General features: G+C 37.8%; 1 protein-coding gene across 5 annotated transcripts in view; it reads right to left on the reverse strand.

Annotated features, from left to right (window-relative positions):
• Positions 1 to 15,158, reverse strand: part of LOC124595478 (protein phtf) — a 191,902-nt gene that overhangs the window by 84,082 nt on the left and 92,662 nt on the right. For all 5 annotated transcript variants that reach the window (XR_006978211.1, XR_006978210.1, XR_006978212.1 and 2 more), the window contains 3 exons: positions 12,017 to 12,197; positions 1,436 to 1,505; positions 1,179 to 1,319 (listed from right to left, as the gene is read on the reverse strand). Coding sequence is in view for 1 of the 5 variants with exons in the window: in XM_047134237.1 (XP_046990193.1) it covers positions 1,179 to 1,319; positions 1,436 to 1,505; positions 12,017 to 12,197 (392 nt within the window). In the remaining 4 variants the exon portion in view is untranslated. The remainder of the gene's footprint in view (positions 1 to 1,178; positions 1,320 to 1,435; positions 1,506 to 12,016; positions 12,198 to 15,158) is intronic.

Here is a 15,158-nt window from a genome sequence, read left to right on the forward strand (position 1 = left end):
ACATAACGATGCTGGACAAGACAACTGCGAGGGTGCTCCCCCCGCCTCACTGGTAAAATACAGCACAGCACACTTAGTATTGCTGCAGATGGTATAAACACGTAACATTTTGTACACGTATTTTACATTAGTGTTTATTTCTTTTGCAAAAATCATTCCTGCAATCAATTTTATATTTATTTACACACACATGGAGAAAAATTCAGACACAGTGTAAAATCAATGATCAAGAAAGTAGGTTTTCAAATTCCTATTAAACAGAGGATAATTTTTGTATTTATTTCTGATGGCAGACTGTTATAAAATTGAATACATTAGTTAAATGGTGAATTTTTGTAGGCAGAAGTGTGTATTCTTTGCACTTAGAGGCTCATTTTCTGCTTTGTACCGTGATCATGGAGACACACATTTTTGCTAAATTTTGTGATGATGTTTTATTCAAACTTGCACATTTCTAACACATAAAAGACTGACTTTTGGAAGAGAGGCCTGCAGCCGTCAACTGACTTTGCACTATTCATTACTCTCACAGCTCTCTTCAGATTGAAGGGAATGTCTTAGATATGCGGGCAGCCTCCCCAGAGTATGACAGCATACTTTATTATATGATGAAACTGCACACAGTAAACATTGCAAACAATACCTGGGCTTGTGCAGTATACAAAGTTGCATAAAGTGTTGCAACTTGATTCAGCTTTCTGTTAGTTTTGCTGATGTGTGTTTGGCATTTTAAGTTGTCCAGGACCCACGGGCCTAAAAATCTTATTTGTGATAGAGGGGATTTTTCAGAGCCGCATATTTTAATATCAGACAAATTTCTTGGTTCTCAGTTGAAAGTTCAGGAAGGTACTGGTGATAAATTCAATACAAAAGGGAAACGAAGTTAAGGTGGGACAGCATACATGTAAAAATTCAGAAAACAAATGGAATCACCTGAAGCAAAGCCAAGTGCTAAAATGTTTACAGTGCATTTTCAACCATCAAGGAAATACAAAGTACAATAATAAGATGATATGATAAAGAGTGGACTCTTACTTGCAAAGAGATTCCTTATAAAATATATCACACTAAGTTCAATTCAATTGTGTTAACTAATACACACAAGTACACAGTTTAAAACCTGAGGGATTAATGTCACAGTTACCAATGCTCAGAGAACAAGAGAATGTAATACAAACCTGTTTCTGTGCTGCTGTCTCTCAGAGGGACTATTACTGTCTCCAACAGATTTTGGTTTCCCTAACAAATCAGGCTTTTTCTTTTGTTTGCATGAAATGTCCCACATAACTGTAGACCTCTTTACATCATCAGATGAAAACCTAAAATACATATATACTTTTTATACTTTTAAATAAAATATTTCTTAAGTGGACGTCTTGTAATTCATGTCCTTCATAACAAATTGAGATCACATAACACTATAATGGGAACGTACCTCCTAATTAGTGGCCGTTTTTGGTAACTGCTGAGTGTCTGGTCATCTATGTCTTCAGTCTTTTCAGATACTGGAAGAAAAGCAAAATCTCTTATAAATGATATAAACAACACAGCTCTGGTCCAAACTGCAGGTCATGTGTGCATTGCCTGCTTGTGTATGTGTTTTTTTTATCTTTTCTGAAGAAAGCTTGGCTGAAAGCTGAATTTGTAACAGCCTTTTCGTTGGCCTGTCTGCACTCAACACACACACACACACACACACACACACACACACACACACACACACAGCTCTGGTCCAAACTGCAGGTCATGTGTGCATTGCCTGCTTGTGTGTGTGTGTGTGTGTTTTTTATCTTTTCTGAAGAAAGCTTGGCTGAAAGCTGAATGTGTAACAGCCTTTTCGTTGGCCTGTCTGCACTCAATAGGTCATCTTTACGGTGAGTTGCAATCTATCCTTTTCCTAATATTGTTGATATTCCAACATGAACATTCCACTGTTTAACTTCAATGTTATCCACTGGAGCTGGTGTTAGCACCCTCCTTGTTACTTGCACGGAACACTGAATAAGAGCTCACTTTAACCAGAATATATGAAAAAAATAATTTGGTACCCTTCATTTTGTATAAAAACTGCTACCCATTTCCTGATCATCTTATAACCAACCATCGTATAAAATTTTTCAGTTAATCAGGCTGTTGTTTGCCAATATCAGCTTTTGATTTTAATGGGTTCATAAATGTTTGTATTAATTTTTCTTTCAAATCACACTTACTTTTGCCCCTTTAATGAGTCACATTCCTTCAAATGCTCCGTCATAATTATTTTTCGCTTTAAACTTCAGTCTCAATCTTTCATATTAAAATTATACACAGATCTTGTTCATTCTTATGAGCAGCTGACCAACATTTCTTCTTAAAGGATTAGAACACTGGTTCCATTTATTTAAGATATGTAAACAGAGTCTGGGTAACCTTCCCTCCCATTCTACCTTCACCACTTTTCTCTTTCATCTCCAAGGGAGGAACAATTACTTCTGAAAGCTGGGACAGTTTCTTCTACTTCTATGTGTATCTATTGGTAGTAGTGAGAATTTCCTTTCCTGAAGGGAAGTACTAGCTATCCATAGTATTGTAATTTTATAGTTCTCTCAAGTAAACTTAGAATGCTGAAGGTAAGATGGTTCCATCACGTAACTAATGAGGAGGTACTGAATAGAAAAGAAATTTGTGACAAAACTTCGCTAAAAGAAGGTGTGTGTGTGTGTGTGTGTGGGGGGGGGGGAATCAAAATTGTGGAGGGAGACTAAGAGATGAATACAGCAAGTAGGTTCAAAAGGATGTAGGTTGCAGTAGTTATTCAGAGGTGATGACACCTGCACAGTATAAGAGTAGTGTGGAAAGCTGCATCAATGAACAATGAGATTTATTACTAAATCATATTATGTGGGTATTTTGGCAAGGCAGTTACGTAAAAGCTGGTGACGGAAGGGGACTCAGTAGATATGGCCATTTTGTGGAGCGATGATATATTTAATTAATTTTGTAATTTAAACTGCTGAAAGGAGATAATATAAAAATATATATACAAAATAGGCAACAGGGAATGTAGACAAATAAAAAATGCATGCAAAGCAGATGTGTGCACAGATACAACTTATACCCAAGTTAAAGAAACCTTTGAAGAAAAGAAAAGCAGCTATAGGTACATCAGGAGTATTATTATTATTATTATTATTATGTATTAACTTTCATTCAGTTTCTTCTGTTTTATCATCTTATATTTTTGTCCATGTGACTCCATTCATTGTTTCTGTTCCTCATTTTGCTGGACTTACATTTTATTTATAATCTCTTGAACATGGCGTCCGGTACAGTTGTTTATAGTGAGAAAGTGAACAAAAGTTATAGTTGTGTGGTGAAAAACGGAACATACGTAAATTATAACAGTGAAATAGTGAAGCTAAATGAATGTGTATCAAGCCTGCAATTAATTGTAGATGTACTAAGACGGGACATTGCGCATTTAGAAAATGAAAATGCCGAACTGAAAAAGGCGCGTAATATCCCGATCGCCAAAGCAAGTAAAACACGGAACTGGGAGCACAGGACTAGCATGATCACGGAAGAAAGAAGCGAAAAGGTGATAAATGCAACGAATGGAACGAACCGCGGCAATAAAAGCAGTTTCAGTGTCCTACCTACAATAAACGAGTGCTCTGAAGTGGATATAGGCCTAAAGGCAGAAACAAAAAGGCAACATATGTTTACTATGCCAAAAAGGGTTGGTCGTGTGAAACCCAGTGACTGTAGAATTACTGTGGTAACAAAAAACCGTTTTCATGCACTAGATTCAGATATAAATGTGGAATCCACGGAAAACTGTGACGACAACAACACGCCGAATCTATATAGTGACAAGCACATGAGCAGAAACTTCCGCAATAAACGTGAAGACAAACTCAAAGTGAAAATATTCTCCGATAGCCATGGACGTGAGATCGCAAAAATACTACGTTACAGTCATTGTATACAAGCAACTAGTATTGTCAAACCAGGTGCACCCATCCAAGAACTCGTTAGAAACATAGAAACTGAAAATGATCGTCATATTGTCGTCATAGCTGGAGCCAATAATGTATATAAAAATGACCTCCACAGTGCAACACGAAACCTTAAGGCAATACTAAATTCAACAGGAGAGAAATCAGTTTTTGTAGTCGGAATTCCACATAGGCATGACCTTTCGGAATGGTCATGTGTGAACGTGGAAATCATAAAAGCAAACAGGCAATACTCAACGATTTGCAGAGCCTACCAAAATGCATATTTTATAAGTATGGACTCCTTGCAAAGAGACTGTTACACGAGACATGGCATGCACCTTAATAACAGAGGCAAGAAGATTCTGTGCCAAAACATCAGCATGATACTGAAAGCATCTGACAACCAAGAAGTAATTGCTGCTCTTCCAGTTCCTTGCTTGACGCAAGCAGAGCCTGAAGAAATGGTTACTTCTATTGCAGCAGTAGAAGTAGAGGTGGAAGCAGCAATTGTACCTACACACATAACAAATGCTGCAGCAGCAGTACCTACCACACTTCATCTACAGGATTCAACAGCAGCAGAAGATGAAGCAACATCCAAATCTCCACTGTCACCAGTTGCCACAACAATGCCTACAGCAGCAGCAGCAGTACCTATCACACTTCACCAGCAGCAGAAGAAGAAGCAACCACCTTATCTCCTCAGTCACCAGATGCCACAACAGTGCCTCCTGACACCATAACAGCAGTTCCATCAATTCCTCTAGTAGCAGCTTCATCTACAATATCATCACAAGGAGGGAAGAGTAGGTATACAACAGTAGATGTGCTACCACTCCAAGTGAACAATTTTTTAGTAAAAGGCAACAAGAGGCAGAAATCCAAAAGATAAGCCCTGAGAAACGTTTGAAAACCAATCACCATAGTGTTCAGTGTGTAAGCAATAAGAGCATGAATCTTAAAATATGTTACCTTAACGTTCAAGGACTGAAAGATAAAGAACTTACCATAAATGAGTTTGGTCTTGATAACCAGTTTGATATTTTTTGTCTGAGTGAACACTGGGCTAATGAGAATGAACTTGCAGTTGCCAAATTTGACAATTTTAGTATAGCAGATAGCTACTGTAGGAAAGAGCATATTAGAGGTGGTGTGGCAATTTATTCCAACCAGTCACTCAATTGTACAATAACCAAACTAGACCTAAATTCCTTGTGTGATGAACAGCACTTTGAAGTTACGGGTATAATCATCAATAGTCATAAGCTAATAGTAGTATCCATGTACAGATCACCAAAGGGAAGCATTAACATATTTTTAGAAAAAATGGACATGCTATTGAGTGAATTAAGTAATATTAAATGGCTACATTATGATATTGCAATAGGAGGTGATTTGAATGCTGATTTTGATGTTACTAAATGTAAGGGTAGTGTTGCAGATCTGGAAAACTTACTAAGACAATACAATTTACATCATGTTAATAACAGGCCCACAAGAAACAAAGCATGTTTAGATAACATCTTTGTAAACTTCAAGACCACTGAAAACACATGCGAAGTTGTAGTGTTCCCATTCTCTGACCATGACTCCGTATCTCTAAATTATGCAAGTAAAATTCCCCTCAATAGGAGCAGTGCAAACAGACCTGTCCCAACAGTTGTGATTACCAGACCCACAACTGAGGATAAAATTAACACATTTCGTAATTCCCTTGCTGACAGAGACTGGTTTGGCCATTGTAGTGTCGATGGACATTACACATCAAGTAATGACCTGCCAGCCAAAATAATATTTGATAGATTTTTTAATGCATTTTTGACCCTATTTAACCATAATATTCCCATAAAGAAAATCAAAATAATGGACAGCAGCCACAAATCCAGATCTCAAAACAGACAAAATATATGGTACACTAAACAGCTGACAGATCTAAAGAAACAAGTTTTGTTACTGTACAACATATACAATAGTATGAAGTCTGACTGTGCCAAATCAGCCTATGTGGAATGCAGGAATGAATACAAAAAAGCCATCCTCCAAGCCAAAAAAACCTACAATGCCAACAGTATACATAATTCCACCAATAAATGCAAAACCGCTTGGAAAGTAATTAACAGTGCTGCCAGAGATACTAAAAAAGACAAAATTAATATCCCACCACAAACACTCAATGAGTTTTTTATTAATTCAGTGGAAGAAATAGGAGACGCAATTATCAAACTAGACATTAGTCCATCAGAGTTACTCTCCCAAAATTGGGGTAGACAGTCACTAAATACAAGCATGGTAACCTTCTCCGACGTATTGCCTAGATATGTACAAGGGGTCATAAAACAACTGAAATCATCTGATAGCTTAGATATGGCATATCATGCAACCTGCTAAAAAAAGTGTGTGACCGCATTCTCTACCCCTTAAACCATTGCATAAACAAGTGCTTACTTGAGGGATATTTTCCTGATGAGTTAAAACTGTCTAGGATCGTCCCAGTATACAAAAAGGGAGATAAAGACTCTCCATCTAGCTACAGGCCTATTTCAATAGTACCCGCATTCTCCAAGGTAATAGAATGCATCATGTACCAACAATTATCATTTCACTTTGAGAATCTAGGAATAATTAATGCTACACAATACGGGTTTAGGAAGAATGTGTCGACCATTGATGCAATCAACACGGTAGTCAGTTACACCCTCAAAGTTTTTGAGAACAAAGGCTTTCCTCAGGTCTCATTCTGTGACCTAAGCAAGGCCTTCGACTGTGTTGAACACATGCCACTACTAGAGAAACTAGAATTCTACGGCATCAAAGAAAACAGTCTCAGACTATTAAAAGCTTATCTCAACAACCGTAAACAGGTAGTTTGTGTTGGTAAGGAAATGTCAAACATAGAAAATGTTAAAGTAGGTGTGCCTCAGGGATCTGTACTGGGGCCCTTCCTGTTTCTGATAATGATCAATGACCTCCCCTCGTTTATTAGATCCACCACTGTATTGTATGCAGATGATATGACTTTTCTCCATAGCAGTAACAATCTTAATGATCTTAAAACCTGTGCTGAAAATACACTCACTCACGCAGCATATTGGTTCAGAGCAAATGCTTTCCTGCTAAATGAAAATAAAACTCAGCAGATAATCTTCACTCTAAGAGACAAGCCACTATCTGATGACCCTACTTCTGTTAAATTCCTGGGAGTTTATTTAGATGAAAAGTTATCCTGGGGCCAACATGTAAACTATATTAGTAGTAAACTATCTAGAGTAATTTATTTATTAAGACAACTCAGAAATTGTGTACCTGAAACATACATCAGATCATCTTATTTTGCATTTTTCCAGAGTATAATATCCTATGGCATATGGGGTAACTGTAGTCATATACATGACATCCTATTATTGCAGAAGAAAGCCATTAGGATAATTACAAATTCTTCACATAAGGCTCACTGCAAACCCTTATTTACTAAACAAAAAATTATGACTGTAATAAACCTCTATATATACAATGTCTTAATCTTTACGAAGAAGAACCTACAAGATGTGAAACGTAGAGAAAATGTACATTGTTACAACACAAGAAGCATCAAACACATATACACGCCTTACCACAGACTATCAAAATCAATAAATAGCTATGAAGTCACAGGGCACAAGCTATTTAATAAGCTGCCACATGCCATACAGGATCTTCCTGAACATACATTCAAAGAAAGACTGCATGAATGGTTTATTGCCCACCCGTTCTATGATATCAATGAATTCTTCAACTGTAAAATGCAGTAATCCAACAGATGACCCACTGTACATCTATTGTAATATAGGCTAAAATATATTATCACACTGTATTATAAATTGTAACTTCATTTGACGTTGTCAATTGCTGTAATGGCCTAAAGACAATAAAATCTTTATTATTATTATTATTATTATTTCATTTAAATCTTCATCTACTTAATTTTGTCAATAGTGGAATAAGAATTTGTGTGAAATGTTTGAATGGTGAGCACCATCCAAAAGACATCTATATATTGTAACAAAAAATACACTTTTGACACACTAGCAGTCAATATGAATAGATTATTTCACCTTTTGTTTTTTAACTAATAGATCGGCATTTCCAAATGTTCAACACATTGCAGTCTGGCCACAGGGACTGCTGCAATCCCTTAGAAGTAGTACACTTCAGCACCTTTTTTGCATGGTTCCTGACCAAAAGATAATGAAGAAAAGCAAAATCTTTTAATTGATGTTTGTATTTTCATCCTATACCTCAACATCTGTTTAAAGTTTTTTGAAAGATATCCCATATTTACAGAATCATTATATTTTGATAATTAGAAGATTCAGAGATAAGAAAAAAGTTTGTAATTGCAATAAATCAGAATTTATTAAAAAATAAATGTACAAAACTATTTCATTGAATTTATACAACTCTTTTCATTGAGCAAAATTTGTCTCTATGTGATATTGCTTGACACAATCCTGCGTTACATTCTTCACACCACCATCTGCTCTGCCTTTTCACTAGTTTGCCAGTACTGCATGTGCCCTTCTCAGAGCAAAAAATGCAGTTTCTTGATGCATACTTCTTGCTTTTTGTCAATGGTACGTGAGTGGGGAAATGCCTTGCTTTCAGCCTGTTTGCTGCTGAACCCTGCTTTTCATCACCTGATTTCTCGAGTATTTGTTTCCCCAGGTTCACCATATAAGTAAACAAGCTGGTTCAATTGTGAGAGACAGGCCAAAGTTTCTTGTACAGAATGTAAGAATTGACCACGCACGTCATAAATACATGAAAAAATACATTTTTCCAGCATTTCATTGTTCGCCGTTGCAAAGCTCCAGAAGAACAAAATGGTTAGACCAGATCCAGAATACGTTACTTTAAACCAGACACAAATATTACACAAAATTAAAATGGAGAAAACGACACACTGGACACAACTTTCACGAAGAATCCGAGAGGCCATGAAACTAGCACAAGCACCACGAACACGGAAACACCGTTGGTGGAACCACACATGTGACCAAGCTATTGACCAACGAATCAGTGCATGGAAAAAATTTAGTTGCCATAAATCCCAAGAGAATTGGATGAACTTCTTGAAAACACAGAAGCAATCAAGCAAAATCATTCGCAGTGAAAAACGACAGTATGACAAACGGCGACTGACAGAGATCGAATCAGACTTCATGAAGAACAATACAAGAAACTTCTACAGAACGTTCAGAGAAAATATGACTGGATATCAACCACCCAACTTATCCTTCAGAAGACCGGATGGAACCCTAGAAACCAATACCAAAAACAATTGTGACATTCTGGCAAAGTACTTTGAAAAACTGCTCAACACGGACCCCCCCATGGAAGAAATGATGACAGAAACGAGCACATACAATCCAGATAGTGAACCTCCAACTCTAGAAGAAGTTAAAGAAATAATAAAGTCACTCAAGAATCGTAGAGCGCCAGGAGAAGATGGCATCATCGCGGAAATCTGGAAGTTACAAGACCCAGAACTCACCAAAGACATCCACAGGATCTTGGAAGACATCTGGAAGACCATGAAAATTCCTGATGACTGGAAAACTGCCCTGATACACCCACTACACAAAAAAGGTGACAAGACTAACCCGAACAACTACAGAGGAATATCCCTACTACCGGTCACATACAAGATCCTCTCTAAAGCTTTACTGAACAGACTAGAATGCCAAACCGACCACTTGATTGGGGAATACCAAGCAGGCTTCCGTAAAGGGCGGTCTCGTGCGGAACAAATTTGGAACCTGAAAATGATTTTACAACACAAACAGAACCTGATCATTACCTTTGTTGACTTCAAAAAGGCGTACGACTCTATCGACCGGAAAACTCTCTTCAAAATTCTAGCAGAATACAAAGTAGACAACAAAACACGGGCTATCATAGAGCAAACTTTAACCAACACAACCTCCAAAGTAAAGTTCTGTGGGGAACTATCAGAGCCCTTCGAAATTCGCACAGGTGTCCGACAAGGCGATGGCCTCTCACCTCTCATTTTCAATCTGGTGTTAGATAAGGTCATAAAAGAATGGGAAACATCACAACAGGGGATAACCTTAGGAAACCTACAGATTAAATGCCTGGCTTTTGCAGACGATTTGGCGATTGTCACGAAAGGTATAAAGGAAACAAAAGACGCTATTGAAAAACTGCACGAAATCGCTTCCAAAACTGGACTACAGATCTCTTACGAAAAGACACAGTTTATGAGCACAAAGAAACTCTCATCTCTGAACACAAAGTATGGCACGATTTACAAAACAGCAAACTTCAAATACCTCGGTGAAACACTACAAATGAGTGGACATAACAGAGACTCAAATGAAGAAAGAAAGACTAAACTGGACAAGGCATACAAAGTAGTGTGGAATCATTACAACAAGAAGTCTATCTCACAAAAAGCCAAATTACGCCATTACGACACGGTGGTGCTCCCCGAGGCACTATATGCAGCAGAGACCACACTAATCCGAGGGCATACACGTATCAGACAATTAGAAAAAGTAGAACGGAAAATACTTAGGAAAATATTTGGCGCAACTAACAACAATGGAATATGGATCAAGAAACCTACAGAGGAACTGTACAAACATACGGAGACAATCACAGAAAAGATTAGAAAACGCAGACTACAATTCTATGGACACCTACACAGAATGCCATCACACAGGCTGACCAAACAGATCTTTGACTGGGTAACCACTAGAAACAACAAATGGGTGGCAGAGGTAGAAAACGACCTGAAGCAGCTCAACATAACAGCAGACACAATAAACGACAGAATAAAGTTCAGAAACATCATTAAGAAAAGTAAACTACATGAGATACAATGCGACAAACGAACAGGCATAAAATGGAGCGAAGAACGAAAGCAAGATCACAGCCAGAAGATAAAAGAAATATGGGCAACCAAAAAGGCAATCAAGATGAAGCCGAAGACACGAAGCCGACAAGAAGCATGGACAGAGGACTGGAAACAGAAACACAGCGAGCGAATGAGGGAAGTTTGGGCAGCAAGGAAGGCAGCAAAAGGAACTGGCCATGTAGTTTAGTCCAAATGCGCTCTTTAAGGGCAAAACACCAATAATAATAATAATAATAATATATAGTGCAGCGAGACAATTCTTTTTTGTGACTTTCCTCACAAACATTCTACAGCAAGCTAGCCGGAGCCCGAGCATCATTCATTAACAATAAATCAATATAAAAGGGGAAGTTACAATTCCCAGAGTGATGGACGGAATCAGCCGTATGTTGCGCAAACACTACGTAAAGACTATTTATAAACTGACAAAGAAGATGAAAGAGTGTATCAGATTGGCAAGGGAGGCATTGTACACTGGGGGAGGTGGAGAAATCGGCTGTGGTAGAGCACGCGCTGTGTGAGGTCAATCACATAGTAAAATTCACCGACACAAAATTTCTGGCTGCAGAGAAGAGCTATCACACCCACTTGTTCAGAGAAGCTATAGAAATACACAAACACGAGAATAGCTTCAGGAAGAAAGAAGAAAGCCTAAAGGTGAACGGATTCTGGATTACCGTGCTGCAGCGAACAACTGTTGTAAGCAGCAAGCGGAGAACCACACTGGAAATGACCAAAAAAAGCCCTTGGACGCTGGCACACCCGGTACATATAATCTGTGGCCTTGAGCTCAGCTTCAGTCCACCACCAACAATGTCGGCCACACCTGCTGGCGAAATGTCAGAAAAATTATCAAACATCGGCCAAAGAACCCGAGAAAAGCCAACACGCAGTTTGTCACACTAAATTACCATTATAAGTTTGCGAAGCACCTAAATGGTCTATAGTGGTTTGAGGAAATGCTAATTTTTTAAAAAATTCAATATCCTCTAGCAGACTACTCATACTCAGTACATGTCAGGAGTTGCTGGAATCAATACCTTATCTCTATAGTCAATTATCTATGAACCAAACAGAAAAAAAATCACCTTTAATAAAGATATATCAGTCAGAAACTAACCGTGACTAGCGCGTGATCGTGAGCTGCTTGCATGACGTCTACGTGTCCGCTTGCTGCGACGTGGCCTTTGGCTTGATGGTTGCCTGCATGGGCCAATATGAGTTGATACTATCTGTGAGTGTATTACACTCAGGATGATCATCATGGCAACTGGTACCATCACTTCTGATGCTGTGACCCTCTGTAGACAGAAGCAAAAATTAATAAATAATGATGTTGCTTTTCTTGCTGAATACAGAAATAATGTAACAATTTTTAGCCATGAAATTTGTGAAAGACACATAGGTAATTGCACAGTAAAGGATAAATTGTCACATTTTGTGCAAATAGGGCTATCGAGAAATCTGATTAGATTAATAAAGCTCATTGCAGAACTCAAGGAATAGGCAGAGCATTTCAAGCCCAATTGCACTACCATCAATTACTCTTAAGTGACAAGGTATTTGGTATCTAAATGTAAATTAAGAAACTTTGAAATGGTTAAGGAAATGTATAACACAATCCCATCAACATTTTGTCCAATAAGACTAAAAAGACCTTTCAGTATCCAAGGAAGTGATGTCATATGTCTGTATAATTTACAAGAACAGTATAAAAAGCATATAAAATAAAGAAGGAACAAAATAGTTGTGTGTGGCCGAAAGCAGGTATACCACAGTAATCTAAGGACAGCAACAACACACTGGAAAAAAACAAACCTGCATCATTTGGTCTGACACTACATAACCCCAGAAATGTAAGAAGGTATGGTGAAAAATTCCCAACCTGGCAGTACAAGACTGAACTTTTAGGCTCAAAAAGCACTTCCTATTCAATCCAACCCCTTTTAGATCAATGCATTTGGACCCAGTATTTTTCATTAAATGGATTTCATCCTTAAAAAGCAATTCTGGGAGATTAATAACACTCCCCTGCAAAACTAGTTTCTAAATACAAATCACTTTAGATACTGATCACCTGGAAGTCAAACTCTTTCTTATTTAGTGAAGAGGATGAATTTTGTAACAATGCACACAAACCTCTCAATTTCCCACAAGTGCTTGATCATATCCCAATGTTGCCACTATAAAGTAAATAGTGGTCTGCAATCAATCCAGAAACCACATGAGTACATAAGAATATAAGGGCAGGGTGCCACACAATTACTTGGCAAAAGAAAATGTATCAAAATGAGCAGGAACTTCAGTTAAACTTTCTCAATATGTGACTGCACTGTCATGTTTATCAAACATTTTTCAAATTACCTTCATCAGGTGACGTATTCACCTCATTCAGATATTTTTACCATGTAATTTCATGTTGTGCACAGAATCAGTTTTCAGGAACATCACCAATTTTAATTGGATGGAAGGAGGGGGGTGGGGTGGGGTGGGGGGTGTTTGGAGACTGACACCTTTCACTGATGCTAGCCTTTACTTTAATTCATATTAGCCTCCGTCAGTGAATGAAGAGCAGACAAGTACAGTGATTACGTATTTTGCTTCATTGTGCTTCCTGGCAGCTGAAACAATGTAAGTGTAATATGTACCTTTGGCTGCTATGTTTACTGCCACGCCTGATGGGCAGCCTTGCAATTACTGCCAGCTCATGGGCCAGATACTGCTGGCAGCCAACATGGTGGGAGCGTTTGGGAGTACTGTCATCAAGATTCACGTTGACAGAATGTTTCACAATTTTAATCACCTCTCGTATCTTTCTCTTAATGGTGGATGGCTGACTTGTTAGTACTGGTATACAAGCTTCTTGAAATCATATAGTTTTGCTACATTCACTGAGATGTTCTGCTACTGCTGACTTGTTATGTTGTCTGAGGGGGATTGCCTTAGATGTTCCATTATGTGATTATGTGTATGCTAATAGGATATCCCACTTCACCAATGTAAACTTTTCTGCATTCACAGCCCAATTCATAGACTTCAGGCGTATGTAACTTATTGACAACGTCCTCTATGATATCTGTGATTTTGTTGCTACTTCAGTAGAGCGACCCAACACCAGCTCCAAGAATTTGTCCAACTTATTTACTAACAACTTGCATAAATTTGAAAGCACATTTGTTCTGTCTCCTCCTTTTAGTACTGTTGTATGTTGGCATAACGCTACATATTGTTCTGCTGTTTCAGCGAACAGTTACAAGTAGACTGCACTTTCTGCAATTCCTCCTTCAAGTGACTTGCACCACTAATTCTATGTGGGCTGTTAGTTAAAGAGTGCATTGTGGACTTCTCCACTCTAAATTACGCAATTCTCTTCTGTTTCTGACCACATGATAAATGATAATGGCGTGTTCCACGTACTGAAGCAAGCATTTGGGTCACATGGTGCAGAGTGGAGCACTAATACTTTGAATGTCTTCATACAGATGTCTGCTGCAACTACAGTACCATTCAAACTAGTTGTCACTTGATATTTAAGCTCCAAAGTTGCAGCATTGTCACATCAAGCACAGTCTGCCAGCAGCCATCACAGTGCACCATTCCCTGTGGTGATAGAAAACTGTTTTAAAGTCTCTATCTTCCACAAAAATCAAGTAAAAAAAAATCTCAAATTCACATATGAAATAACTTCTACAGGGTCTCTCAGCATGTCAAAAATCTGTTCTTAATTTTAATTGGGGAAAGTTACATTAATTTTTGCTGCTTGTTAACTGCTTCAAACTTTCCACATCATATCTCAAAAATGAATACTCTCACAGCGATACTTTTTTTCCATTGATTACTAAAATAACTCACTTGGCAACAAATCTCTTAAAATTTTCATACTCCATTGCATTTCCTACATATATGCTTCTGAAAATGGTGTTTTTATGTATTTGTGCCAGAGTCTAACTTTGTAACAAGTATGAAGTTTAAAGTCTCTATCTCTTACAAAAATATTATAAAAATTCTGAAATGTATGTACAGTACTGCTTTAAATGGTATCTCTAAGCATGTCAAATATTTTTCTTAATTTCAATTAGGGCTGGTGTTATGTTGATTATTGACACAGGAGAAATTATCATGCCTACAAAAGTTTCCTTTCTATAATTGTGTATCTAAAAAACTATTACTATAAGGTGGTGACAGGAGGTGGCTGAACAGTTTTATTTAGTCTCGCAACAGGAAAGAGAAATTCATCGAAACAAACATAAAATTTAATGGAA

Source organism: Schistocerca americana, chromosome 2 (assembly GCF_021461395.2).
Source record: "Schistocerca americana isolate TAMUIC-IGC-003095 chromosome 2, iqSchAmer2.1, whole genome shotgun sequence".
In the NCBI taxonomy this organism is placed as follows: domain Eukaryota; kingdom Metazoa; phylum Arthropoda; class Insecta; order Orthoptera; family Acrididae; genus Schistocerca; species Schistocerca americana.